The 24,538-nt window shown below is 59.4% G+C and overlaps 3 protein-coding genes across 4 annotated transcripts; 1 reads left to right on the plus strand and 2 right to left on the minus strand.

Moving 5' to 3' along the window:
• Positions 1 to 224: 224 nt before the first annotated feature.
• Positions 225 to 2,851, minus strand: ANKRD2 (ankyrin repeat domain 2). Its single transcript, XM_036385817.1, has 9 exons — positions 2,660 to 2,851; positions 2,157 to 2,270; positions 1,917 to 2,078; positions 1,624 to 1,731; positions 1,348 to 1,446; positions 1,020 to 1,118; positions 787 to 885; positions 417 to 515; positions 225 to 329 (listed from the first exon to the last, which is right to left on the minus strand). Exons 1-9 carry the CDS (start codon positions 2,726 to 2,728, stop codon positions 225 to 227), a joined length of 954 nt encoding a protein of 317 aa, XP_036241710.1. The 5' UTR covers positions 2,729 to 2,851.
• A 1,552-nt stretch (positions 2,852 to 4,403) lies between these two features.
• On the minus strand, positions 4,404 to 9,212 carry UBTD1 (ubiquitin domain containing 1). Its single transcript, XM_036385637.2, has 3 exons — positions 9,085 to 9,212; positions 5,114 to 5,341; positions 4,404 to 4,896 (listed from the first exon to the last, which is right to left on the minus strand). Exons 1-3 carry the CDS (start codon positions 9,152 to 9,154, stop codon positions 4,511 to 4,513), a joined length of 684 nt encoding a protein of 227 aa, XP_036241530.1. The 5' UTR covers positions 9,155 to 9,212; the 3' UTR covers positions 4,404 to 4,510.
• Positions 9,213 to 9,324: 112 nt separating this feature from the next.
• Positions 9,325 to 24,399, plus strand: MMS19 (MMS19 homolog, cytosolic iron-sulfur assembly component). Of its 2 annotated transcripts, XM_036386025.1 has the most exons (31): positions 9,325 to 9,421; positions 13,001 to 13,049; positions 13,783 to 13,883; positions 15,350 to 15,435; positions 15,838 to 15,912; positions 16,459 to 16,528; positions 16,725 to 16,853; positions 17,061 to 17,122; positions 17,410 to 17,496; positions 17,809 to 17,883; positions 18,158 to 18,235; positions 18,537 to 18,675; positions 19,025 to 19,179; positions 19,356 to 19,434; positions 19,679 to 19,804; positions 20,115 to 20,196; positions 20,508 to 20,605; positions 20,974 to 21,111; positions 21,343 to 21,498; positions 21,743 to 21,842; positions 21,996 to 22,098; positions 22,194 to 22,268; positions 22,388 to 22,514; positions 22,597 to 22,697; positions 22,773 to 22,829; positions 22,939 to 23,125; positions 23,236 to 23,318; positions 23,418 to 23,582; positions 23,662 to 23,721; positions 23,841 to 23,941; positions 24,017 to 24,399. In XM_036386025.1, exons 1-31 carry the CDS (start codon positions 9,325 to 9,327, stop codon positions 24,042 to 24,044), a joined length of 3,069 nt encoding a protein of 1,022 aa, XP_036241918.1. In that variant the 3' UTR covers positions 24,045 to 24,399. The 2 variants fall into 2 exon arrangements, with proteins under 2 accessions (XP_036241918.1, XP_036241919.1); XM_036386026.2 differs by lacking the exons at positions 9,325 to 9,421; positions 23,418 to 23,582; positions 23,662 to 23,721; positions 23,841 to 23,941; positions 24,017 to 24,399 and having other exon boundaries at positions 13,004 to 13,049; positions 23,206 to 23,314.
• Positions 24,400 to 24,538: the final 139 nt, after the last annotated feature.

Raw genomic sequence — 24,538 nt, forward strand, 5'->3', positions numbered from 1 at the left:
AGGAGGCAGGGCTCATCATGCTGCCAGATAACCCTGCTCCCAGGATAACCCTGCTCCCAGGATAACCCAGCTTCCCAGGCCCATCAACGCTGGTGCAGGCTGCCCAACCTCAAAGCCACCTGGAGCCAAACGCTGCTCTTTGCTGACTTTTATTGACACAGATAAGCCTTGTCTGGATCCTGCTCCTTGGAGCTGGGCCCAGCCCCTGGTCCTGCCTGGTGCCATCATGCAGGGACCTCCATCTCCCCCTGTGGCTGCTCCTTTGTCTCCAGCGCCTGGCGTGTGTCCACCTGCCACTGCTGCACCAGGTCTGTTGGGGTCTTGCCAGCCTGCAAGAGTGGGCAGAGAGAGGCTGGGCACAGGGTGGTGCAATATGGGGGCAGGAAATGGCCTCGGTGCTGGCCCCACACACTCACCTCATTCTTGGCCATCATGTCAGCCCCGTGCAGGATCAGCGTTTTGATGATCTTGTAGCGACTGAGCCGTGTGGCATCATGCAGTGCTGTGTCACCCTCCTGTGAGAGACACAGCTTCACTGGACAGTGTGGTCCAGGGACAAGGACCCTCTGCTTGTCCCCAGCACTGCTCCTCAGTCCCCAGCACGCCAATCTCCACACAAGGAGGGCCATTCCTGTCCCAGACCTGGCTGTGGCTGCAACCACCAGGGGCAGGGATGTGTGTGTCCAGATGTGCCCCACCGTGGGTGCTGGAAGCCCTTGGAGGGGTCAACAAAGGGAGGGGGATCAGTGTTGCCTACAGTGATGCCTGGATGGCTGCAGCACTCACCCTGTCTGGGGCATTGATATCCACCCCGCAGTGGATGAGATGCTCCACGATGTCAAGGTGTCCGGTTCGGGTGGCCACGTGAAGGGGTGTGCTGAGCAGCTTAAGGGGGGATGAGATGGACATCAGGGGGGATCAGCACCCACAGCTGCTAACCCAACAGAAGGTCAGCTCTGGGACTCCAGGGTATGCCCCTGCCCCTGGCACAACCCTGTGACCTGCTCTGTCCTGCTCACCTTGTCCTTCACGTTGAGGTCTGCCCCGCGGTCCTGCAGCAGTTTGACAGCATCCAGGTGCCCACCCCGGCAGGCCCAGTGCACGGCAGTGCAGTCCAGCTGGACATACAGTGCTGTGTCATGGTGGGGGACACCCCTACCCTGTGCCTGTCCCCTGCCCCAGCAGGTCCCCGTGCTGGAGCTGAACTGGCAGAGCCCTGCCTGCAGCCACCTCTGTGATGGGGACAGCACTACCCCACTGCAGAGTCCCCAGTCCTGCCGTAGTTCTGGCTGCAACACACCCAGATGCTCAGGCCAGCATGCAGCTGGAAGCAGAATCCAGCCTCACCCGGTCCCTGAAGTCAACAGTGGCCCCAGTGTCCAGCAGCTTCTGCAGGATTTCCATGTGTCCCTCCAGCGAGGAGCGGTGCAGGGCTGTGCGGTGGAACTGGGGGACAGGGTGGCACATTGGCAGACAGAGGCATCCTCCCTGCCCAGTCTGGCTGTACCTCCAGCCCTGTCCCAAGGGTCCCAGCCCTCACCACAGGCATGGTGGGGCATGGCTGCAGGCCCTTGGTGGCATGCAACAGGCCAGGGAGCAACCAGTGGCTGCCAGGAATGCTACCTCATCACATGTGTCGGGGGAGCCACCGTCTGCCAGAAACTTCTCAATGACGTGCATCTTGCCCTGGACAGCAGCTCGCAGGAAGGTCTCTGGCTCCACAGGACCCTCCTGGCAATGGCACAGGCTCAGGGCTGGGGCAGCACAGGGGTGCAGGAGAGGGGACAACATGGGAGCCCCCTGCCCTGCTTCCCCAGAGAGGTCCCTGAATGGCAGGGTGACCCGGGGGCTGGCCTGTGGGTGGTCCAGCCCCTACCCCAGCAGCCCCCTCCCACAGCTTGGGACCCCTGACGTACAATCTCCAGGGGCTCAGGTGGTGGAGTGGGCTCGGGGGTGGCTGCTCGCTCTGCCCGGCGCTGCCGGCGCTGCTTGCGGAGCTCGATGAGCCGCTGGATGCTCCCCACGTCGATGATCTCTCGCCTCAGATCCACTGAACTCCTCCGCACCTTCTCCTGGCCCTGGTGAGCACACACAGTGCCCCGTTTGACTTGCCTGTGACCAGCCACCCTGGCCACCCTGCAGCCCAACCCTCTCACCTTGATGGCCTCAAGGCCCCAATTCCTGGGCCCACGGTGTTTCTCCTCCTCCAGCTCAGGTGTGTTCATCCGCTCCACGGCCGGCGGCTCCCGTGCTCCATCCCCTCTGAGTTTCTGCACAGGCACAGCGGGTGCTGCATGGTCTTGTCTGGGCACAGAGCAGCCCCACTGCCTCCATCCTCAGCCTTCTGGGGAAGGTGGCTCTGGGCATGGCTCCACTTGCCACTGAGGTCTGCGGGGTGCTTGGCAGCCCTCGGGACTGAGCTTGCCTGCCCATCCTGCTTGGTAAGCTGGGCACCTGCCGGCTGCTCAGTTCTGCCCCATGGGCTAGAGCTGCCGGGTTGGGAACTTGATCCCCCTGAGAGCCCTTGGACACGTTCATATATCCCCCAGGATGGCAAGGTCAGTGCCAGCCTCCTCACATCCGAGTCCCTAAGGATGGACAGAGTACAATGGGGGTTCCTACTACAGCCCAGGAAGGTTCCCCTGCCCTGTGGACCCACCTCCTCCTCCTCCTCCTCTGCCAGCTTCTGCTCTATGAGCTCCTTGGCCCGTTCCACATCCAGCTCCATGTCTGCCTGCAGTGCACAGTCCTGTGCTGGATGTGTCCTCTTCTTCTTGCTACCACGGGCAGGGAGTTCCCAGTCCTGGCTCCTGGTGCTGCCGGTGGCTTTGCTGGCCGTGGGGCTTTATGCTGCTGGCCCCTCTGTCCCACAGCCTAAGGGCACCAACAGCTGTGGCTGCTCCACATGACTGGGGCAGCTTTGCCATGAGCTCACCCTCTGCTTTCTGTCCCTGACTCACCTCTCCAGCCCCACACTCTCTTAAAGAACACTCCCCCCACACACACACCCTGGGTTGACCAGGACATCTGTGCTTGTGATGGGGAGCTGCGGTGTGCAGAACCTGTGACAGCCAGTCAAGAGAGGCTCAGCAGAACAGGGACATGATCCAGGATCACCCCATAGGCATGGCACCTGTACCACCCATCCCAGGCAAGCAAGACGCTCCCATGGCTCCCATCTCTGTCCAATCAGATGCTGCAGCAGCCACCAACAGTGCCCGAGGTTCCCTGGCACCTTGGGCAGGGTGGGGGCCTGGAGGGGGGACCTGCCCACCCCAAAGGGAGGCAATGGGTCCTCTCAAGTCTCTCAGCCAGCAGCAGGCAGCATGGGATGCCAGGAGTCACAGCCCCTCTGTGCTGCTTTAGAGGATGACCTCAGGTGTGGAACATTCTGAGCAGCTCTGCCAGGGTCCCTGAGGCTGCCTGGCCTCCCCCACAGCACATGGCAGCCTGGCAGCAGGAGAGTGGCCTCACGTGGGGCCAACAGGCAGAGCTGGCAGCTATTCCCAGCAGCAGGAACATTGTTCAACCCTCCTGAGAACTCCCCCCTTGTAAGGTGAGGCCAACACTGCCTTGTGCTGGGACAGTTAATGCGCTGGGCACCGTCCACCAGCACAGGAGCTGGGGGAGGGACGGACAGCTACACGTCACTGTCACCCTCCTGGGCAGCTCCCAGGGCCATCCTGGGGTGCCCTGTCCCATGGGTGTGACAGCCTCCCACAGCAGAAGGACACTGTTTCCACCAGGGCAGGCCATGGTGGTCATGAAGGTAGTCTTGGGACTGTTCCCCTCCATGGACTGTCCCACCTAGCTCAAGGGGAGACATAAGCTTAAACCGCCAGAGGGGAAGCACCAGGAAAAGGAGGTGGTGACCCACACTAAGTAGCAGCCGGGATGACGATGGGACAATGCAGGGGAAGGGTCCTGGCAAACAAACAGCCAGGGCTGGCAGGACAGGGTCAGGGTGGCACTAGGGAGCAGAGCCAGGGTGTCCAGGCTACCCTTGACCACCCTGTGCCCATTCTGACATGGGAGCAGATACAGGACAGGCACAGGGACCACCTGGGGCTATGGGTCACAGCCCCCTCCAGCCTGTCCCCAAGGCCAGAGGAAGGATGAAAAGGCTTTATTGATAAATACAGACTATGTACAGAGGGGAGACATCTCCACCCAGCCCAGCACCCCACGGGTCTCCTGGCCAGGGGGAAGCCAGAGCCCAGTGGGTCACAGCCTCTCCCTGCCGGCACAGCCTGGCAGAGGAGCCCCAGCCCCAGAGACATTTGGTCTCAAACCTCCTTCAGCAAACACGGCGCCCGCCCGTGTCCCCGGCCAAGGGGAGCCACCGTGGTGGCACAGCCCCACGCAGACCTTCCTGGGGGGTCACCTGTGTGGCAGCCTCAGGGGGGAGCAGGAACAGCTCCAGATGGGCCAAAACACAGCACAGGGAATCCCCAGAGGTGCCACTGTCCCCCAGCCCCCTGCGCTCTCCCCTCAACCAGCAGGGGGTGGCTCAGTTCCTGGGTGGAAGGGGCTGGTTGACAATCACTTGCACAACAAAATCCTTCTGGATCTTGGTCTCCTGCAGTCGCGTGCGGTCGGTGAGCAGCTTGCCTGAGAAGAACCAGCGCTGCCAGGCCAGGTCAATGCCCTCCTGCGCCTGCAGCTGCTTCTTCAGCTGCCCGATGGTGTCGCTCATGCTGGCGCTGAGGCGCAGGTCCTTGCCGGTGGAGAGGCGCACCTTGAGGGTGAACTCCCGCCGGGCGTGGGGCAGGGGCTCGGCCGGCTCCACCGCCTCCTCCTCGCTCCGCTCCAGGATCAGGTTCACCGGGGGTGCCAGGCAGTAGACGGGCAGCTGGTACCGGTTGCCCAGCTCATCATAGCACTCCGTTAGGGACCCTGGGGACAGCAGGATAAGATGCTAAAGGTGGGCATCCCCATGGACCACTCAAATGGGGACAGGGCCACCTCAAGCAGTGTGGCACAGCCTGCCTTTCTCGCCTTGGCTCTGCATGGCAGGTGGGAGCCCCTTTCTACTTCAGCCTGGGACCCCCATGTGCCCAGATATGGGACATTCAGCACACACCCCACCCAAACCCCCAGTGCTGACCCTTACCATGGGGCAGGGTGATGCTGGCTCCATCGAGGATGGCCTGGGCCAGGCTATGGTCATTGGCTTCTACAGCATAAGCAGCTGCCTTCAGGGCATCCCAGATCTCCTTGCGGCCTTCAAAGGCTGGTGCCGTGTCCCAAAACTCATCCCGCTTGCTGCGCAGCTGCCCGTCTGTCATGGGGTAGTCACTCTTCCACTTGGGACACTCCTTCTTCAGGGGCTCATTGCGGCCTGCAGACAGGGGGATATTCAGCCAAAGGACAGAGTTTCCCCTCGGGTCCTGAGCCCCCCACCTCCCCACAACCACAGGTTCTTCCTAGAGACCTCCTGTACCCCAGCAAGAGTCTGAGGGATCACCCTGTCCAGTGAACAACAGCCCCCAATGTAGGCAGGGGTAGGTAGCTGGCCTAAGCAAGCCTGGCTCAAGATCCCACTGGCCCCACGGCAGTTGCTCCCCCAACTGTGTCCCCAGGGGGGACAAGGGCTCTTGCTTCCTTGCTTGGGGGACCAGCCACTGCCCCTTAGGGTAGCCAAAGGGCCTCGGGGCCCTCTGAGGCAGCGCAGTATTTATAGCTTGGGGAATTAGCCAGGAAATAAGCTGGTGAGTTGGAACGAGAAGGGGATTACAAAGGCTGAGCTGCAGCAAAGGGGGGTCAGGACTTCACTGTCCCCTCTGCCCACCCTGGGATGACAGGGACCAGCTGCAGGCAGGACAGCAGGTACACAGCGTCTCAGGCACCAGGGGGACAGAGGGCATCGCTGCCAAGACTGCAGGTGCCCCAGCAACGGGCTGAACTGAGCTGGCTCTCCCCAAAACAGCCCCTAGCCACATCCCCACAGACCTTCTGCAGCCAGCACTGCCCAGGGATCTGAGCCACCCCAATGCCAGTCCCAGATCACCAAGCCCTCACTGCCCTGGGCTGTGGCCCTGTGGGAACAGCCCTGTCCCACCGGTCCCACAGCCAGGCCGGACACGTGGGGCAGGAAGGAGCTGTTGTCACTCCCAGCTGAGCTGGGGACAATGAACGATAACAGCTCCTTCCTGTCACCCCCCTCCCTGAGCTGGCTAGGCAGCACCCCTCCTGTGGGGACAGGATGAGGGGAAAGTGAGGCTCCAGCTGGGCAGGAAGATGCCTGTGCCCACACAGCGACCTGCCAGCCAAGGTGATGCCACACACCCCAGCCACTGGAGACAGCCACCACCGCCAGCTGTGGCTGAGCCAAGTTCCCCAGGCAGCTGCTCCTGAGCAAGTGTGTGCTGACACACAGCACTATGTGACCTTTTTGATTGTACCAGCCCTGCCTCACCCTGCCCAAGACCACTGGAGCCAGCATGGCATCTGCCTCCCAGCAGCACCCACCTCAGGGGTCCCCAAGGGGCACAGGTGCTCAGCTACCCCAGGGCTGGGCACTGAGCATCCCTGGCAGGCAGCATCCTGCCCACATCCCCGGAGCAGCAAGGGCAGCCGGCTGCAGCCAGCGCTGCCAATTCAGCAGTCACGGTGCTGGGCCACAGGGATTTGCAGCACCACAGGACACGGCAAGGTCAGAGGCAACACCTGCCCCAGGAGGGCAGCGGAGAAGCGTCCACAGCCAGCCTCAAGGACATGTCTGGGATCATGTCCCCACGCTGCTATGGCCACCAGGCTGGGGCTCATGTTCTCACAGCCAGGACTCCTGGCCAGCACTCCCAGTCAGCACCATTCCCCCAGCTCTGCTTGCAACAAAGGGAAGAGGCTGGCCCAGGAGAGGCAGCAGGACTGGAGCTGTGGGGGTCGAATGTGGCAGGGAGCAGGGACAGGCAGTGGCTGCCTCATGTGTACAGACATGCCCAGCAGCCTTGCCCAGGTAGGCAGGGGCTTAAGCCTAGTCTATTTATTGCTACCGCCCAGCTGGGCCTGCACCTTCTAATCACCTCCTGCTGCTCTATTCCTAGCCCCTTGTGCAACTCTCCATGGCAGCACCACCAGACAGGTCCATCCGCTCGCTGTGCCCGGCCTCGAGCCAACAGGATCTGGCTGGCAGCCTGCTCCTCCTGCCCTGTGCCTGCAGCACCCTGCCTGTGGCTCAGCCCCCACAGTGCCCTGATGAGGGACCCCCAGGCAGGAGGATGTGACCCAAAGGCTTCCCTACCCTGGGCTTGCTCCCTGCCTGCAAGAGCCTTAGGCAGCCCCAGTTGACAGGTCCTGGAGGCCCCAGAGAAGATGTCAGCCAGAAGGCACACACCACTGCTTCCAGCAGTGCTGGCTGGTCCACCCCAGGGACAGTGCTGTCACTGCTGCCGGGAGTCCTCAAAGGACCCCTCCATAGGGGGTCACAAGAAGCCCCAGGCAGGGCAGGAGCTGGCCAGGCAGGTGGGCTGCTTAGCAGGGCCCCTGTGGCAGCAGAGGTGGGCAGATAGTGCACCCATCCCACTGATGGTAGGTCCTGGTGTACTGGCACCTGCTGGCACAGGGCATGTCCCCATACTGCTGGTGAGAGCAGCTGTAGCCTTGCTTCATTCCCCATCACCTGCTGAGCAGCTCCCATGGGCTGGTGGAACCAAAAGGCAGGAACCAGCCAGGGCACCTGGCACAAGGGACAGCCCTGCTCTCCCAGGAAGGAACACACTGGAAGAAAGCAGCAGCAGCAACTCCAGCAGTATACCAGGAAGGGACCATGACCCATCCCATCAGAGCAAGTGGGGATCGAGACACAGGCTCTGCAGCCAGCTGTTGCCTGGAGCAGGAGGGGATCACACAGATCCAGATGTTGAGATCTGATCCCACCCCCATCACAGCAGCCTGAGGCACAAGGCAATGACAACGGCCCCACATCCCACCTAGCTGAGAGAACAGTCAGCCAGGAACCCCAGGCCTCACCGATACCCGCAAGAAGGCACTCCTGGGGGGCAAAGTGAGTCGGGGTGGGGGAGCTATCACCCCAATTGATACCAGCAGGGCATCCCCGGGGCAGGCTGGCACACCGGGAGCCGCGCACGACGGGGGCGGCTGCCCACGGCACAGGCACGGGCACGGGCATGGGCACGGGCACAGCCTGGCCCGGCAGCCACGGCCCCCCACACGCGCAGCCGGAGCGGCGAGCCCGGTCCCACAGAGAACGCCCTTCCCTCCCTCATCCCAGCTGCGGGCGGGGGCCGGGGCATCCCGTCCCGGGCACACGCTTCCTGCCCCTCCTCTCCCGCCGCCCACTACCGCTCTCTGCCATAAACACGGTAATTACCGGCTGCGACGGCACCGGCCGGGGAGGCGGCAGGGGAAAGGCGTGATTCATCCTACCAGCCCACGGCTTCTCCGCCAAAACTCCGCCGTACCCATCCCCGCGGCCTCCGGGACCCTCCGGCATGGCATCACGGGGAAGCGCATCACGGCACCCAGGAGTTCGGCTACCGGTAACTCCGGGGGGCCGCGGGGCCGCACCAGCCTCGCCGCTGCTCTCCGGACCGGCGCAGCCGCTCCCTGCCCCGGCCGCACCTCCCGGAGCCCCGGGGCAGCGCGGAGGCGGTGGCGCCCGCCGGCAGCCGCCGGGTGTACGGGACAGCACGGATCGCGAGCGAGCAAGACCCAGCCGTTCGCAGGACGCGCCGTGCCGCGCGGGGCACGCTGCCGAGCCCGGACCGGGGCATCCGCCACCCTGCAGACCTGCCAGGACAGTACTTCCCGGAAGGAGCCGGGAACCGGCAGGGCTCGGTTGGACGCGCAGCCCTCACCCCGCACAGCCTTCGGGGCACCGGGACGGGAGCCGCGGTTCCTGTCCGCTCCCGAGGCCGCGCACCGAACCGGGACCCTCGGGGTCCGGGAACCCCGAGGGCGCAGAGCGGCTCCTGGGGTTGTGCGAGGGGGAAGTTGTCCCGTGGCGGACTGCGCCCCTCCGGTGCCCACGTTCCTCCCGCGCCACCCCCAGGGGTACACGGGACGCCCCCGCCCCAGTGCCCGCGATCGCGGGGGTGCCCAGCCCGAACGACCCCCGCTCACCTGCTCGCTTGCGGTTGTTGCCGCCGGCGGCGGGCCGCTCCCGGCGCTGCCGCCCCACGCAGCCGCCCATGGCGGGGCCGACCGGCGGCGCTCGGCATCGGGGCCGCGCCGGCTCCGCGCTGCGCCCGCCCGTGCGCGCGGGGCCGCCCCGCCCCCCGGGCACACGTGACCGCCGGCCCCGCCCCCGCGCAGGCGCAGGCGGGGTGCGGGGGCCGGGCCGCGGCTCTGCGCGCGGGTGTCATGGCGGCCGCCGGGGTCGGGGCGGAGGCTCTCGCCACCTCCGTCCGGGACTTCGTGTCTGGGCAGCAGGACGGCCGTGCCGCGGAGGTGGCGGCAGGTACCGCGCGGGGGCGGGGTGGGGCGGGACTGGGCGTGGGCACGGCGTCGGGGCCGGCCTGGGGCGGGCGTGGGTACGGGCGGGTCGTGGCGGCGTGGGGAGGGGTTTGGGAGGAAGCGTGGGGCTGCGGGCTGGGCTGGGCAGGGCAGGGCAGGGCAGGGTAGGGTGGTGGGTGTGGTGTGGTGTGGTGTGGTGTGGTGTGGTGTGGACAGAGCGTGTCTGTGGGTTGTGGGGCTGCCGTGCGGGCAGGGCACGTGGGAATGGGGAGGGTAGGGCCTGCAGCTCGGAGCTGCCGAGGAGGTGCGCGGTAGGAGCGGGACAGCCGCGAGGGTCAGGGGCTCCAGGAGCGAAGCACGTGTGCGTGGCAGAGAAATCGACGGTGGGACGAGAGCTCATGGCCTTACTGAGGGACCGTGGGAGGTGACAGTTGCAGACTACCCTCACTGTGGTTTCTAGCAAGACCTATGCATTTGATTTCGTCGGATAATTTATCTTTCTCCTTCGATCAGCAATTGGGTGACTTTGTTGCATTAGGGAAGTCACAGCTTCAGGAATGTAGCTTTCTAAGGAGAAGGTGATATTTGATTTTTTGTGTGTGTAGGCAGTGGCTTCAGCATGTTTCGTGAAGGAGCTCGGAGAGCTGAGAAGGGTTGTCTGTGTATGTTACATTACATAGACGGGTACCTTCTAGAACCTTTCCCAAGGCCTGATGGCTTGTGAACTGCTATGTAGTGTCTTGGTGATGAGATGAGCTGGCAAAACAGAAAGGAAACCAGTGGCCCATGTAACACAGATTGAAGAAAATGCCAAGGAAATTGGGAGGAATTCTCTAACCTATGTGACATTCAAGATGTTGCAGAAGGGTTACGCAGTCTCCAACATATTTGGGGTATACCTGGGGAAGGATAACCTTAAAACTGCTGTTGTCACCTGCTGTCATGTTACGGAAGTGCCTGGAGAAAGCTTTTCCAAGAGAGAATTGCTCCCCTCTTGCTCCTCCCAGCTCTTTTCAGCCGTGTGGCTCTTGTGACAAGCCCACCTTCACAAACAGTGGGGCTGGCAAGTGTCCTTGAGCCCCTCTGACCTCGTACAGAACCACACATCAGAAAGGATTAAATTGCATTGTGTATCCTTGAGCAAAAGGATAGTGAGGTCTTTTCTAAGCTCATGGCCATTGTGCAATTGCTGTAACAAACACACTGAGCTTCACCAGTTTGTTGCTAAGGACTAAAATGAGCGTAACTTGGCAAGTGGCCTAAAGGCCTTGGTGCTGTCACGGGCAGGTTGGGCTGCATGGGTCAGTGGGTGGCAGGAGGAGGCTGAATTCATCTTAAAAAATGGGGAGAGAAGGATACCACTGTTACAGAATCCATTACACATTCCCTGTGAAAGTTGAGCTCACATTTTGAAGGTGTGGGGGAAACAAGAATGGAAGTCCTCCAGAAGCAACTAATACCTAAAAGGACACTGAAAGAGGGAGAGACCTGTCAGGAAAGAGAGCAGCTTGGTTCAGAGTAGCAATCCAGCACAGGGTGAATGACTTCCTTCTGCTAAGTCTCTGGGAGCTACAGCAATGCCAGAATAGCAAGGCAGCCCCTCCTGGTAGAGGGATTCAAGGTGCCTAATTAACCTTGGGGCATATGTGCAGCTGCCAGATGTGAAGGCAGCAGTTTCAGGGCTCACCACTGTGCCTGCCTTGCTGATGAGGCAGGTCCAATGAGCTGTGCTGGCCACAGGCACACCACACTCACAGGCTGTGCCAGGGAGGGGTGGCCACACCGTGTGAGGCAAAGCTGGTCACACCTGGGTCCCTGACAGCACAGGGAGCTCCCTCGCTGAGCTGAGCAAAGGAGCTGCTGATCTTAGGGTGCATCAGTACCAGACTGTGGTTTAGCCATCACACTGCAGCTCTTTCCTGTTGAGTAGGGAACCAGAAGCTTTGTGTAGAGCTGCTTTCAGTCTCTGCAGACACAGAGAGGCAGAGCACCTGGCCACAGAGATGGCATTTGTCTCAGACTTTTTCTGTGATGGTGCAGAGGCACAAGGGCTCTTCATGAGCTTGCAGAGCAAGATACTGGGATGCTGGATGTGGAGGGGCCATCCAAGCTCTCTCTGCAGCCCACTCTGCTTTGGCTGGTGCAAAGCATCTGCTTGCTGTTTCACTGTTGTTTTTCTGCAGGAAATTTTGCCAGCACATCATGGCTGTCTCTGAGGGCGCCCCCTTTTCAGTGTGTGCCCGTCAATTTCAAGACCTGCTGGGCTCTTTTTCCACACAGCTCCCCTTATCTGTTCTGTTTCTCAGCTCAGGCTCCCTCTCCCTGCTGTGCCAGGCAGGATTGAAAGCTTTGTCTCTGGAGTCAGGACTGCCTGCTGTCAGAACACACTGTCAGAAAACACTGTCATCCCATCCCTAGAGACAGCTCTATGATGAACAGTGTGTCTTAATACTGGAATTAACTGCTTAGGAAGGGACAGTAAAGGCTTGCAGCAGCAGGAGACACTGGCTGGAACAAGGCCTGGGAAAGCCCATAATGAAACCTTTGGGCTTCTGAGAGGGTGAGTGCCCTGTCAGTCATGTAGGTTCAGCAGGGCAGAGAGGTGAGCAGGTCCCTCCAGAGTGCCCAAAAGTGCCCCTGGGCAAAGACAGTGAGTCTCAGTGACTGCCAGGTGATTTGGGGTTTTTTATGGGAACGCTGTTTTGTCCAGGCAGAAAGTTAGGGATGCTGCTTGTTTTCCAGCAATGTCCCTTGACACCTGACTGCAGGTTAGGGGTCTGAAGGAAAGCAGTCCCTTGCCTGCCAGCATATGTCTGAGCAGAGGGCATACACAGAGCTTTCCTTCTGGGGAGGTGCCACATTGGCAATGGGTGGCAGGAATGGAGAACCTGCCCTTCTGCCAAGGTTCTTGTAAGGTGCAGCAAGCAGGTCCTTACCAAAGCCTCCTGAGGAGTGACTCTTCCCCCAGTTGAATTGCAAGAGTACGGAGGCCATAGGTGAATGAGGCAACCTGGCTAGGAATCTGAGTCAGAGTTGGAAATAGACTCCAGGAATCCCAGCATTTTATCTTCCTCTGACCACAAAACTGCCTTCATCTTGGAAGGAGTTAGTGCAGTTCTTGCAGCATGGAGGTGATGGAGCCAAGGTGGGAAGCTGAGTGATCACTAGTGTCTGTGCTGCTTGTTCCGCCAGTTCTCCCTCAGGAAGCATCTGGAGAGCTGCCCTCTGTCTCCTCACAGCATGCTCACCTTGGAAAAGGGGGTTTTAGTATCTCAGAGAAGTGGAACACAGCAAGACTTCTCTTAGGAGCCACACACACAGCCATGCTGCAGGGAGAGGGTGAGGCAAAGTGCAGGCAAGTTCTCCACTGGCTGTCTCCTCTCAGCTCTCAGTCTCAGATGTGTTTGCAGGCAGGGCTGGAGGCAGCCCCACCAGTTGAGTGCACATGGCTCCTTTGGTGCTTGGTGAGGAGTCAGCACTGACTGGCAGTTCCCAATGCAGTGCTGGGATGTGTCCCAGCATCCATTTCCAGCAACATGCCTGCATGATCTCTCTGGTTCACTCTCTTTACCTCTTTCTCCAGGGGTGAAGGATGGAAGGTGGACAGTGCTGCAGCTTGTGGAAGCCCTGGGGTAAGAAAAGCCTTATGCAAGTTATACATTGGGTAAAGGCCTTGCAGGGGACATTCCCAGAAGGAGGCATAGTGAGAAGGACAAGTGTGCTCATCCAGGATGAGCTTCAGCACTGGATGACACATTGCAGTGGACAGGATGTTGTCTGCTCACAGAGTGGGGCTTGAGCAGTGCTTTGCCCTCCCTGGATGTGGGAGCTCTTTGGGAAGGAGCAAGGCTGGAGCAGCCCCTGATGCTCTCCCAGGACAGAGGAGAGATGCTGTGGCAGGCAGCATGCTGCAGGGCACTTTGCAGTTGGGGCTGTCCCCAGCAGGAGCTGCCTGAGCACACAGCTGCACAACACCATGTCACAAGTTGGCTGGCACTCAGCTTCTGCTTTTGTGTCCAAACTGTCATAGCCTAGGCTCCTTTCTCACAGGCTGGGGGCTGGGTGTGCCTCACTGTAAGAGGCTTTATCCTTTTTGACCCTTGTGATCTTGAGAACATGCTGCAAGAGCAATTTCTTTGGTCTGACTTGAGAGCTTGGATTTCTTTCTGCATGGTTCTGGGGCTGAGTGCACACATGCAGCACAGACAGGGGGAGAGGAGTCTGTTTCCACTCTGCCAGCAAGTCAGGTGTGGTTGGGCCCACAGAGGGGCACCTCTTTGGTTTTGTGCCTGCTCAGGATGTGCTTCCTGCTTGGATGTACCTGCTCACAACAGGATTCTTGGGCTTTCTCCCCTCCTGGCCTAGGTTTTGCCTGGAGAACACAGAACCTCGGATGCGAGGGCGAGGCATCCAGCTGTTGTCGCAAGTCCTGCTACAGTGTTACTCCCTGCTCCAGGAGAAGGAAGGTAAGGGCTTTTCTGGTCCTTGAGTGTCTGGCTGGGGACAAAGCCTGTGCCATTAAAATGTCTGTCCTGCAATTGGCAAAGAGATTGATTTAACACTGTGACAACCTTGTACATGTCTCTAAGAGTCAAAGTCCAAAGTCCACGAAGCTTTGCGCTGCAGCCTTTTTTGCCAAACTCACCACATAATTCAGGCCCCAATTGCTGGACAGCTGGGGCCCCTGACAGTGTGTGGGTGTTGCACACCAAGGTGTGCTCAGCACCACGTGGGACACATTGGGGATACATCTGTATGTCAGAATCCTTGGGTGATGACTCAGAGCAGGAAGCCTGTCCTTCACACACCAAGTCACACTGCAGCCCTGCAGCCTGACCGTGTTAACTCAGGAGGAACCCTGGGGCCTGCGGAGGAGGGGAGATCAGCGTAAGGATGAGAATGGACTGGGGTGGGGAGGGGAAGATGCCCTGTTCATGGAGCCAAGGAGAAGGTCTGCCTCTGTTAAATGCCCCATAGCAGCTGGCTGGCAGCAGGGAAAGCCAGTAAGTGCTAACAAGCTTTGGCTTGGGGACCTTGCAAATGGGAAGCTGAATTTATGCCAGGAGGCTGGCTAGACAGGGGGCCTAGCTAGTAAGTAAGGTGGAGGAAGGGGAGGATGGAAGTAAAAGATGCTTAGTCCTTGGAATTTGACTGTCTTTGGCTGCAGCCAGGCAGGGCTGAGAGCAGCTGTGCATAGAACCTTATCTACTGCAGTAGCTGGATGTGATGACTGATGGGAACTGGGGTGCTCTGGAGGGGCAGCCAGAGGTGGGGAGGTTCAGTGGGGATACTTGAAGGAGAAAAGAGACTCAGAGCAATTGAGCAAGGGGAGGGAGCTCTGTTAGAGCCTCGTGTCCCTGCTCACGCAGGTAATTTCTCAAGCGCTGCGTCAGGCTGCCTCCTGGGGGGCTGAGTTTCTGCAGCAGCTGTGGGCACAGGATGCTGCTAGCCGGCTCTTCCAGTCTGCTTCCTGCTACCACTCCCCAGGGCTGGGGTGTGCAGGCGCCCGTGGCTGTGACTCAGGGGCCAGGAACGTGTTGTGGAGCCAGGCTGGAGGAAGCCAGAACTCCTGCTCCAGCTCTGTACCCCACCCCATGACATCCTCCAGCCTCCGCTGAGCAGACTGCCACTCTGCTGCTGGTGTCTGCATCCACGTGTCTGGACAGGCCAGGGCAAACGCCTCTTGGGTAGCTCCTGCACTTCTGCAGCAGCAAGAGGTGCTGCTGCCCTGCTGCAGTTAGGCGTGGGCTGCTTACAAGAGGAGGGCAAAGGTGTTGGAGCCAGGTGGGTGCACCCAACAGCAGCAGTGTGTCCCATTCACTAGTGCAAGATGTGCTCACTCTTAATCCATCAGTTTGTGGTTGAGCTGGGGCCAGCACCCAGCAGCTGTGTTTCCTAGGGCTAACACACACCTGGTGTCTGTTTCTGACAGTGCTGCATCTGGTCCTGTTCTATGAGAGCCGGCTGCAAGACAATCACCTGGTGATTCCCTCGGTGCTCCAGGGACTCCGGGCACTGGTGAGCTCGCACCCCCAGCCCACAGTGCTGGGCTGCATCCCCCAGCAGTGTCAGCGAGATGCAACACCTGGGTATGGGTTGGAGCTCTGGGTCGAGCAGGGCCTGGCTGGGCTGTCAGCCCATCTGGCAACATTGCCCTTTCTCCTCTCTTCTGCTGTGCTTCTTGTGGAGGAGCCAGGGACAGGAGACTGTCTTGATTTCTTGTCCTGTGTTGGGTACTGGGGCACCCTGGGGAGCAGCACAGATGATGGGCATCTTATCCTGTTCTGTCTGGGGAAGGAATACTGAGCTCTCCCTCTTGTGGAAGAGGATCCTGCAGGCAGCTGCTGTGTGGAGGCAGGAGCTCTGTTATGTGGCTGCCATCATGGTATTCTATTCTTGCTTTTCTCTTCCTGTCCCCAGAGCATGTGTGAGGTGCTGTCCCCAGGGCTAGCAGTGTCTGTGCTCAAAGCCATCTTCCAGGAGGTACATGTGCAGGTGAGCAATGTGATTTCCTATCCTCCTGTCCTTGATCTCTGCTCCCTGTGTGTCCAGGAGTGGCCGACTGCCCTGAGGACTGGCCGTTCAGCACAGTGCAGTGCTTCTGCAGAGCTCAGAGACAGCTTGGATCACTGCAAGAGAGACTGTGAGAGACAGACAACAGCCAAGAATCCTGTTTGGCCCTTGTCCTCTCTTTTCTCAGCCCTAGGGCAATTATTTCCTTTTGCTCCATTCTCAGTGCCCCCAGTCCAGTTCTCCTCACATATAAGTTTGTTTCTGCTTGCAGTGCCTTGGGCAGCATGTGTGGCCCTGGTTTGACTGATAGTGCATTCATGCAGTGATGGGACAGAGTCATGTTCATGTGCCATTGCATAGGCATGTGCACACTTTGCGTGTGATAAATGGGATCTCTCTGCTAGGAAGCAGCAGCTGAGCTGCTGGGGGTCCTGCTCTCTCTCAAGGGCATGTGTTGCCTGTGGGGTAGTGGGTAGCTGTGCTGCCATGTGTACAGGATGGTTTTGATTGGTCTGCTTCTCCCTTCAGTCCTTGCTGCAGCTGGACCGCCATACAGTCTACAGCATCATCACCAACTTCATGAGCACCAGGGAGGAAGGTGAGGGAGCAGATGCCAGAACCACTCTGGGATTGTTGAGGCTGGGAAAATGACTCACTTTCACCTTCTCCAAGGGCTCTGTGGCTCTGCCTGGGAGACCTGGAAAAGGACTGTGGGGCTGGGGCAACTTGGCTGATTTAATGTCGTGTTGTGAGGTCTGATGTCCTGCACTTGCTCATGCTCCTTCTTTCTGCAGAGCTGAAAGGCCTGGGTGCCAACTTCACCTTCGGCTTCATCCAGGTCATGGATGGGGAGAAGGATCCCCGCAATCTGCTGGTGGCCTTCCAGATTGTGCATGATCTCATTGCCAAGGACTATGCTCTGGGTGAGCCTAAACCTGCCATGCAAAGCTGGGAAACATATCCCTTTTCTTTGAGCTGTTGGAGGAGTGGCTCTTGGGTCTGACCAGGCCTGGGGTGGTCCCTAACATGCTTTAAAAGCTGCAGAGCTGGCCTATTGTGGGTGCTGAACACAGCTGCTGTGCTTTTTTTGCCCAGTATCTTTGCTCACCCCCTCTCTCCTCTGTCTGCAGGTCCCTTTGTGGAGGAGCTGTTTGAAGTTACATCCTGCTACTTCCCTGTTGATTTTACTCCGGTGAGTGAGTCTGCCATGTGCCACAGCCTATACTTTATTTCTTTCTGGTGTTTTCTTAGGGGGTTGTGTCCTCTCCAGGGAATGGGATGAGAGGGTGGCCAAGGGTCTTGGCTGGGCAGTGTTCAGCTGTGAGCTGTGGTACCCAGGCTGGCAGGCAGGTGCCAAACTAGCTGTGGTGACAGGCGCTGCTGCTGCCTTGTTGGAGATGAAGTGATGCAGCCTTGGCTGATGGCTGGGTTGCGATGTTTCCTGACTGGTGGGTCTCCTGCTCTCTGCTTCCTTTCCAGCCCCCCAATGATCCTCATGGCATCCAGAGGGAAGACCTGATCTTGAGCCTCCGGGCTGTACTGGCCTCCACGACCCAGTTTGCTGAGGTACAAAGCTCCCTGGGGATTCTTGTGCACCTCGCTGTTCCCTTAGCACAGGCTGCCTTTCATAGGGCTGCAGCTCCTGCTGTGACTCTGTGGGATGGGGAAAACTGGGACCAGGAGCTTGCACTTGGGCAGCCCTGTCTCCTGCTGGGGCTGGTAATGGGGAGGGTGCTGACTGACACCCTGGGAAGGGGCTGCCTATTGCAGGTACCCCTTCACCTCTGCTCTCCTGGCAGAGGCTGAACTTGCAGCCTTGCAGGGCCATGGACAAGGTGGTAAAAGGGATGAGCTGAATTAAAATGTTTCTCTCTGCAGTTCCTTCTCCCTCTGCTTATTGAGAAGTTGGACTCAGAACTGCAAAGTGCCAAGCTTGACTCGCTGCAGACTCTGGTAAGGAGAGATCCCCTACTTCGTTCAGCCTATAGCTAATCTGTGGCAGTAGCAGCTGCCAGCCACTTCTGAGCCCTTCTTCCTGCCATCCAGAGACTCTCCCTTGCAGAGCCACAATTTCCAGAGTCCTGATTTCGCCTGCATCACTCTTTCCTGTTTTTCTTGAGCGATTTGTGCAGCTCAGCATGAACCTGCCGCGATGAGCGGTGTCCTGGCACTGTGTCCTCCTGGTACTGGCTTCTCTGTGATGCTTTCTCCTGTCTTCCTCTTGCAGACTGCCTGCTGTGCCATCTATGGGCAGAAGGAGCTGCAGGAATTCCTTCCCAGCCTCTGGTCATCCCTGCGCAGAGAGGTGAGTACTGCAGGGCTCCACCTGGGCTGGGCTTCTGCTGAGCAGGAGTTCTCAACCAGACCAGGTGGGCCCCGTATCTCCCAGCAGTCGCACCTGTGACCTTGGACTGCCCCAGCTAAAAAGTGGAGGGGACAGGCCAGCCCTATCAGCATGTCCATGTGGCTTGAAGGTGCCATGCTGTATGTTCAAATCACGTGGGAAGTGAGGCAGGAGCCTGAGCCCTTCAGCCTGCATTGGGAGCCTGAAGCCCGTGGTTGTTGTCAGCAGTGGAGTTCAGCTCACCCTTTGGCCTTTCCTGCAGGTGTTCCAGACAGCGAGTGAGAAGATTGAGACGGAATGCCTGGCTGCACTGCGTGCTCTCTCTGCCTGCCTCTCCCGCTCCGTGCTCAGCTCTGATTCTGAGGATCTGCTGGATTCCTTCCTCAGCAGCATCCTGCAAGGTAGCTAACAGAGACCTGCCCCATGCAGCCAGGCCTGAAAGCATCCTTCTAGGTAGAGATGTGCCTTCCTCTTCTCTTTCAAGCCTTTCTTTCTAGTCCTCACAGCAATATTTGGCTTCTCCAAGGTAATTGGCTGCAGAAAGGGAGGATAAGGGGATTGAGCTGCTTCCATCTCTGCTGGAACTGCACTCTATGTGCTTGGAGCTGTAGGAGGCTGCTCAGCTGGGGAGGCTGTGCTGCAGCTCAGAGCTGCGCCCTGGCATCACGTCCCAGCCCGCTATCCGCTGTGTCCCTGCACACGAGGCAGAGGAGCTCTGTGCCGGTGAAGCTGACGCCCAGCCTATCTCAGATTGCAGGCACCATCTGTGCGAGCCCGACATGAAGCTGGTGTGGCCCAGTGCCAAACTCCTGCAGGCAGCAGCGGGTGCCTCCCTCCGCACCTACCACCGCATCACCCACAGCGTCCTGCCCCTGCTGCTGGAGCAGTACACCAAGCACACGCAGGTGAGGGGCACCCACTGGCTCCACAGGGCCTGGGGGCAGCAGGGTGTCTAAGGATGTCCTTCCCTAGCTGTGGGTAGAGACCCCATGGGCACCCTGTGGCCTCGCAGTGCTGGGCTGAGGTGCAGCTCTGTCCCAGCAGTGACGGTGATCTGGGTTACACCCTTGTGTCCCTGTAGAGCAGCCAGAGGAGGACAATCCTGGAAATGCTGCTAGGCTTCCTGGAGTTGCAGCAGAAGTGGGGACATGTGGAAGAAGGTGAGGGTGGCTGTTTCCTCTGGAGGCATCTGCATCCCAGGAGCTCCTGGCTCTGACCTCACTTTCCTGTATGCTGACATACAAGGAAAACTCACTGGCCAGTGTGGCTGCATGTGTGAGCCCCTGCCATGTCCCAGGGACCCTGCATGATTGAGTATCAGAAGCAGCACCCCAGAAAGTCCTGTGATGGTGGCTGTGTGGTGACAGCCAGACACTGGCAGTGATTCCATGCCCCTCTCTCCAGATGAGAGCCCTCTGCTGTTGCACCAAGCCCCGGTTTGTTCTGTGGTGTTCTCGGCGCTGCTGGATCCCAGTGTGCAGCTGCAGCTGGTTGGGATCAAGGCACTGACTGTCCTGGGCTCCCTGCAAGGTTGGTGCCTTTTTTCCCTTGAGACAGAGGGAGGTGTCACCGTGTTCTCAGAGACACGGTGGCTGCTGGGACATCCTTGTCTGCTGCCTGTAAGTGCACAGGAGTAGCAGCAGTGTGTTCTACCCAAGCCATGAGCTCCAGGGACATTTGGTCTTTCTCTTGCCTGTTTGTGCTGGGCACCTTTTATCTCTGGCATTTGGTGTGCTGCTGCATTGCTGCTGGCCTGGATGAGGGGGAAGGAATCCTGTCCAGTGCACCAGCATCTTTGCCTTTGGCCAAGGGTAGGATTCCTCTATGGCTCTTGTTACAGGCTTCCTGTCTTCCTCTAATTTGGAACTGGTTGTGGATCACCTCATCCGTCTTGCTCTGCATGAGGAGGATTCCCAGAGCAGGTGAGGGGAGGGCTGGCATCACGCCCACACTGGGAGGAGGAAAAAGCCTGGCTTTGCTGTAGCCTGAGGGAAGGCACAGGAACTCTCTGAACAAGAAGACTGCATGGAATAAGCCAGACAATTCATGGGCTCAAAGTTGAGCCTGTCAAAGCAGGGGTTCTGCTCTGCCTACCTGAGGGGTGAAAAAGGCAAGTTGCTGAGAAATGGGGTTCTGGAGACACCTTCTGGCCAGGTCTGTGCAGCTGGTGTACAAGCAGCCCTGGACTTGCAGTCCTTGCATCACCTTTCCCATTCTCTTTTCCCCCTGGCAGTGAAGCAGCAATGGAGGCAGCTGGGTCCCTGGCCCCCGCCTACCCAAAGGTTTTCTCTGGACACATGGTACCCAAGCTTGAAGAGGAGCTGCAGTCAGGTAGGGCTGGGAAAAGAGTGGTGACTGGTTTTGGGGTAAAGCCTTTTCCATCCCCATTGGGCTCCTGCCAGGCAGTGGGGCTGTGTTATGTGGTGTAGGTCGGTGGCTGTCCTTGGGGTTTCCCAGCACAGGCACTGTGTGCTGGCACAGGGAAGGCTGTGGCTGGTCTGGCAGCCAGCCTGTGTGGGGCCAGGGCCACCCTTGTGAGAAGGAGCTGCCCAGCTGCAGAGCAGGCAGAGTGCCTTGAGCCTGGCATGGGCTGGGTCTGCTGTGCTGCTTCACCCCATCCACCCTGGCAGGGTCTGGGCCCTGACTGTGCTTGAGTGGGGTGTCCCCAGGTCCTCCTCTGAGCTGTGTTTCCTCTTCAGAGCGGGAGGAGAGCTACCACAAGCGCCAGTCCTTGCAGCAGCGCTGCCTGCAGGCCCTGGCAGCTGTGTCCACCCACACCAGCATCGTGAAGGAGACTGTCCCCATCCTGCTACAGCATCTCCAGAAGGTGCAGAAAGGTAATGGAGCTCCTGCAGGCAGCTCCACAGAGTGTGTCTGGGCAGGAGCTTCCTCTGTTACTGGTGATGGCTGGGAGAGAGCTGGAATGGCAGTGGTACAAGGAATCCACACCTGGGCTGTGAATCCCACTGGTGGAGTGGGAGTCAGAAGAGCTGCATTGTCCCAGGATCCTGGTGCAGATCAGGGGGCTGGGTGTTGAGGCTGTTTGACTTGGTGACTGTGCCCTGCAGAGACTGAGGCCAAGAACACCCAAGACGTGATCTCTGTGTGCCAGAGCCTGCACCGTGTGGCCCTGCAGTGCCAGCAGGATGCTGAGGGCTGCTGGTACTTCCACCAGACAGTGGTGCCATGCCTGCTGGCCATGGCTGTGCAGGCAGCCATGCCAGGTAAGTGCAGGGCTGGAGTGGGAGAGGGTAGAACAGGCAACTCCCGGGCTCTCAGGGGTCCCTGATCCTGCAGTCAGTGCCACTGCTGATGCCTTTTGGCACCCGTGGCTGTCAAGATAGGGCTTCACTGCTCCCTGCCCTTGTCCCAGAGCCCTGCCCCACTCTGGTGTGCATTCAGGGGGCTGTGCCTGCCTCCTTCTGAACAGCAGGCTCCAGCAAGTTCCATTCCTCCCACTACCTGCAGAGAGCACCCATACACTGCCAGGCAAGGCACTGCTGGAGGAAGAGGTGCTGGCTGCCATGATTCCAGTCATCAGTGCTGCCACCACTCACCTGAGCCCTGAGTGAGTGAAGCTGGGGCAGGCAGCTGGGTCCTCCATCGTGGGGAGGGAGCAGGCTGCATGCCCTCTGCTGCTATCTGTACAGGGTGGCCCTGTGCCTCCTGGGCGGTCTCTGGTGACCCTTCCAGAGCAGCACACTACAATGTCTTTTCCTAGGCTGGCTGCCCAGAGTGTGTCTCATGTGGTGCCCCTCTTTCTGGATGGAGATGTCTCCTTCTTACCCCAAAACAATTTTCCCTGCTCCTTCCAGCCTTTTGGGGTATGTTTGATTTGGGCTGGGGCACCAGAACGAGGATGTTTGCATATGCTGGCAGCAAGGACTGTGATGACATGGACACTGTTCTTCCCTTGCAGGATGGGGAGCACTTGGAGGCACAAAGACGCCTGATCGCCCTCCTCATGGCCTTCGTCTGCTCCTTGCCCCGCGATGTACGTTGATGGGGAGCCCTGCCCAAGCACCCTCCAGCCTCTGTCCAAACCAAGCTCCATGGACAGACTGAGGGAGCAGCTGCAGCCCTGGGCCATAACACGTTCTGTGTCTCTTCCAGGTGGCAATCCCTCAGCAGGAATGGCTGCTCCGGGAGCTGCTGGCATTGAGCTGTTCCTCCAACTGTCCCTTCACGGCCACCACAGCTGCCAAGTGCTTTGCAGGGCTGGTGAACAAGCACCCAGCAGGTAAGGGGGCTGGGGCAGATGCCAGGTGTCCCTGCCCACTGCTGACAGGAGGAATGGCTCAGCTTGGCCCTTCCATCCCCAGGGCAGCAGCTGGACGAAATCCTGCAGCTTGCAGTGAACAAGATGGAGCCCAGCCTTGCGGAGGGGCCCCGCCGAACGCAGGCACTCACCCTGCTGCTCTGGGTAAGGCCTGTCCTGGATGAGTGGGGCAGGGGGGCTGGGGGACCCAGCCTGGCACTGACTGTTCTACCTGCACAGGTGACCAAAGCCCTGGTGCTGCGCTACCACCCCCTGAGCTCTTGCCTGACAGACAAGGTAGGTGGTAGTGGGGCTGGGCGGTCTAAGAAACCTGCCTTGCTCCCCCATGGCTGGCTGGGGACCCTCAGGAGCAGGGCACTGTGTCTCAGGGCTCTCTCCCTCACAGCTGCTGGGCCTGCTGGGTGACACAGAGCTGGGCCCTGCCACAGCCGATGGCTTCTCCTTGCTCATGGCTGAGTCCCCGGACGTGCTGCACAAGGGCTGCCATGCTGACGTGCGCATCATGTTCCGCCAGCGCTTCTTCACTGACAACGTCCCCAAGCTGGTGCAAGGCTTCCATGGGGCTGGCCCCGGTGAGTGGCCACCCCCAGCCCAGCCTCACCACGCCTGACCCTTTACAGGGGACCTGAGCCACCATCTCCTCCTTCTGCAGGCTGCTTGTAACCATCTCTGCTCTCCACAGATGTGAAGGCCAATTACCTGAAGGGCCTCTCCCATGTGCTCAATCACCTCCCCAAACCTGTGCTGGTGACAGAGCTGCCCACGGTAAGAGCCAGCCTGGGTGGCAAGCAGGGTGAGCTGTGATATTGTGGAGTACATGGTTTGGGATTACTCATGACTCCTGTGTTCTCCCTCTCTCTGCAGCTGCTTTCCCTCCTGCTTGAGGCCTTGTCCTGCTCAGATCGTGTAGTACAGCTCTCCACACTGAGCTGCCTCCACCCACTGCTGCTCGAAGCTCCCCAGATCATGAGTCTGCATGTCGACACACTGGTCACCAAGTTCCTCAACCTCACCTCCAGCCCCACTATGGTGCGTGCACCCCCTCCTTCCTGCCTGCTATGCCCCTCTCTCCTGCCCCCTGTGCTGCCCTCATCCCTGTCTGTTCCAGGCTGTCCGCATTGCCGCCCTGCGCTGTGCCCACGCCCTTACCAGTCTGCCCACAACAGTGGTAAGTGCTTCTGCAGCACCCTGCTGCCTGCTCCTGTGTGTAGAGGGGCAAGGGCTCCCAGACCTCCTGGGGGCAGCCAGCATCCATTTCTCTCACAAAGAGCCCCTTCTGTCCTACAGCTGCTCCCATACAAGGGCCGAGTTATCCGGGCACTGGCCAAACCTTTGGATGACAAGAAGAGGCTGGTGCGGAAGGAAGCAGTGGCAGCACGTGGAGAATGGTGTGTGGAAGTAGCTGCTGAGGGGGTGCCAGCGTGTAGGGGATGTGGCTGATGGTGCCATCTCTGTCCCTGCAGGTTCCTGCTCGGGAGCCCAGGCAGGTGAGCACCCTGTGTCCCCTCCCTGTGCTGACCAACAGTCTGACCAGCGCCTCGCTAAGCCACCAAGTCATTCGACCAAATGCCACGGACCCCCTGGATCCTCAGAGCCCAGGAGTGCCCCAAGTGCTAGGGCTGGAGCGTGCAGGCCAGCAGACAGCACCCCTCACTGCAGTCCCTTCCCAGTACCCACAGCAGGGAAGGAGCTATGCTGCTTGTGGCTTGCCCACCCTCTACTGCAGCCAGGGACAGTGATGGACAGCCCCTGCCACATGTGAGTGGAGAGGACAGGTCTGTGCACACGTGTGGTGTGTGACAACCCATGTACCAGAAGAATAAATATATCTGTTTTGATAATGCTCTGAGGGTCTCCATGCAGCTCAGGCTGGGTCCTCAGTGCTCTTCTGTGTGTTCAGCTGCTTAAGATCCTGCTGGTTATAGACTCTTCCTTCTCTTTTAACACTGTTGTCCCTCATCTCCCATGCCCAGAAGTCCATGTCC

Source organism: Molothrus ater, chromosome 8 (assembly GCF_012460135.2).
Source record: "Molothrus ater isolate BHLD 08-10-18 breed brown headed cowbird chromosome 8, BPBGC_Mater_1.1, whole genome shotgun sequence".
NCBI lineage: Eukaryota > Metazoa > Chordata > Aves > Passeriformes > Icteridae > Molothrus > Molothrus ater.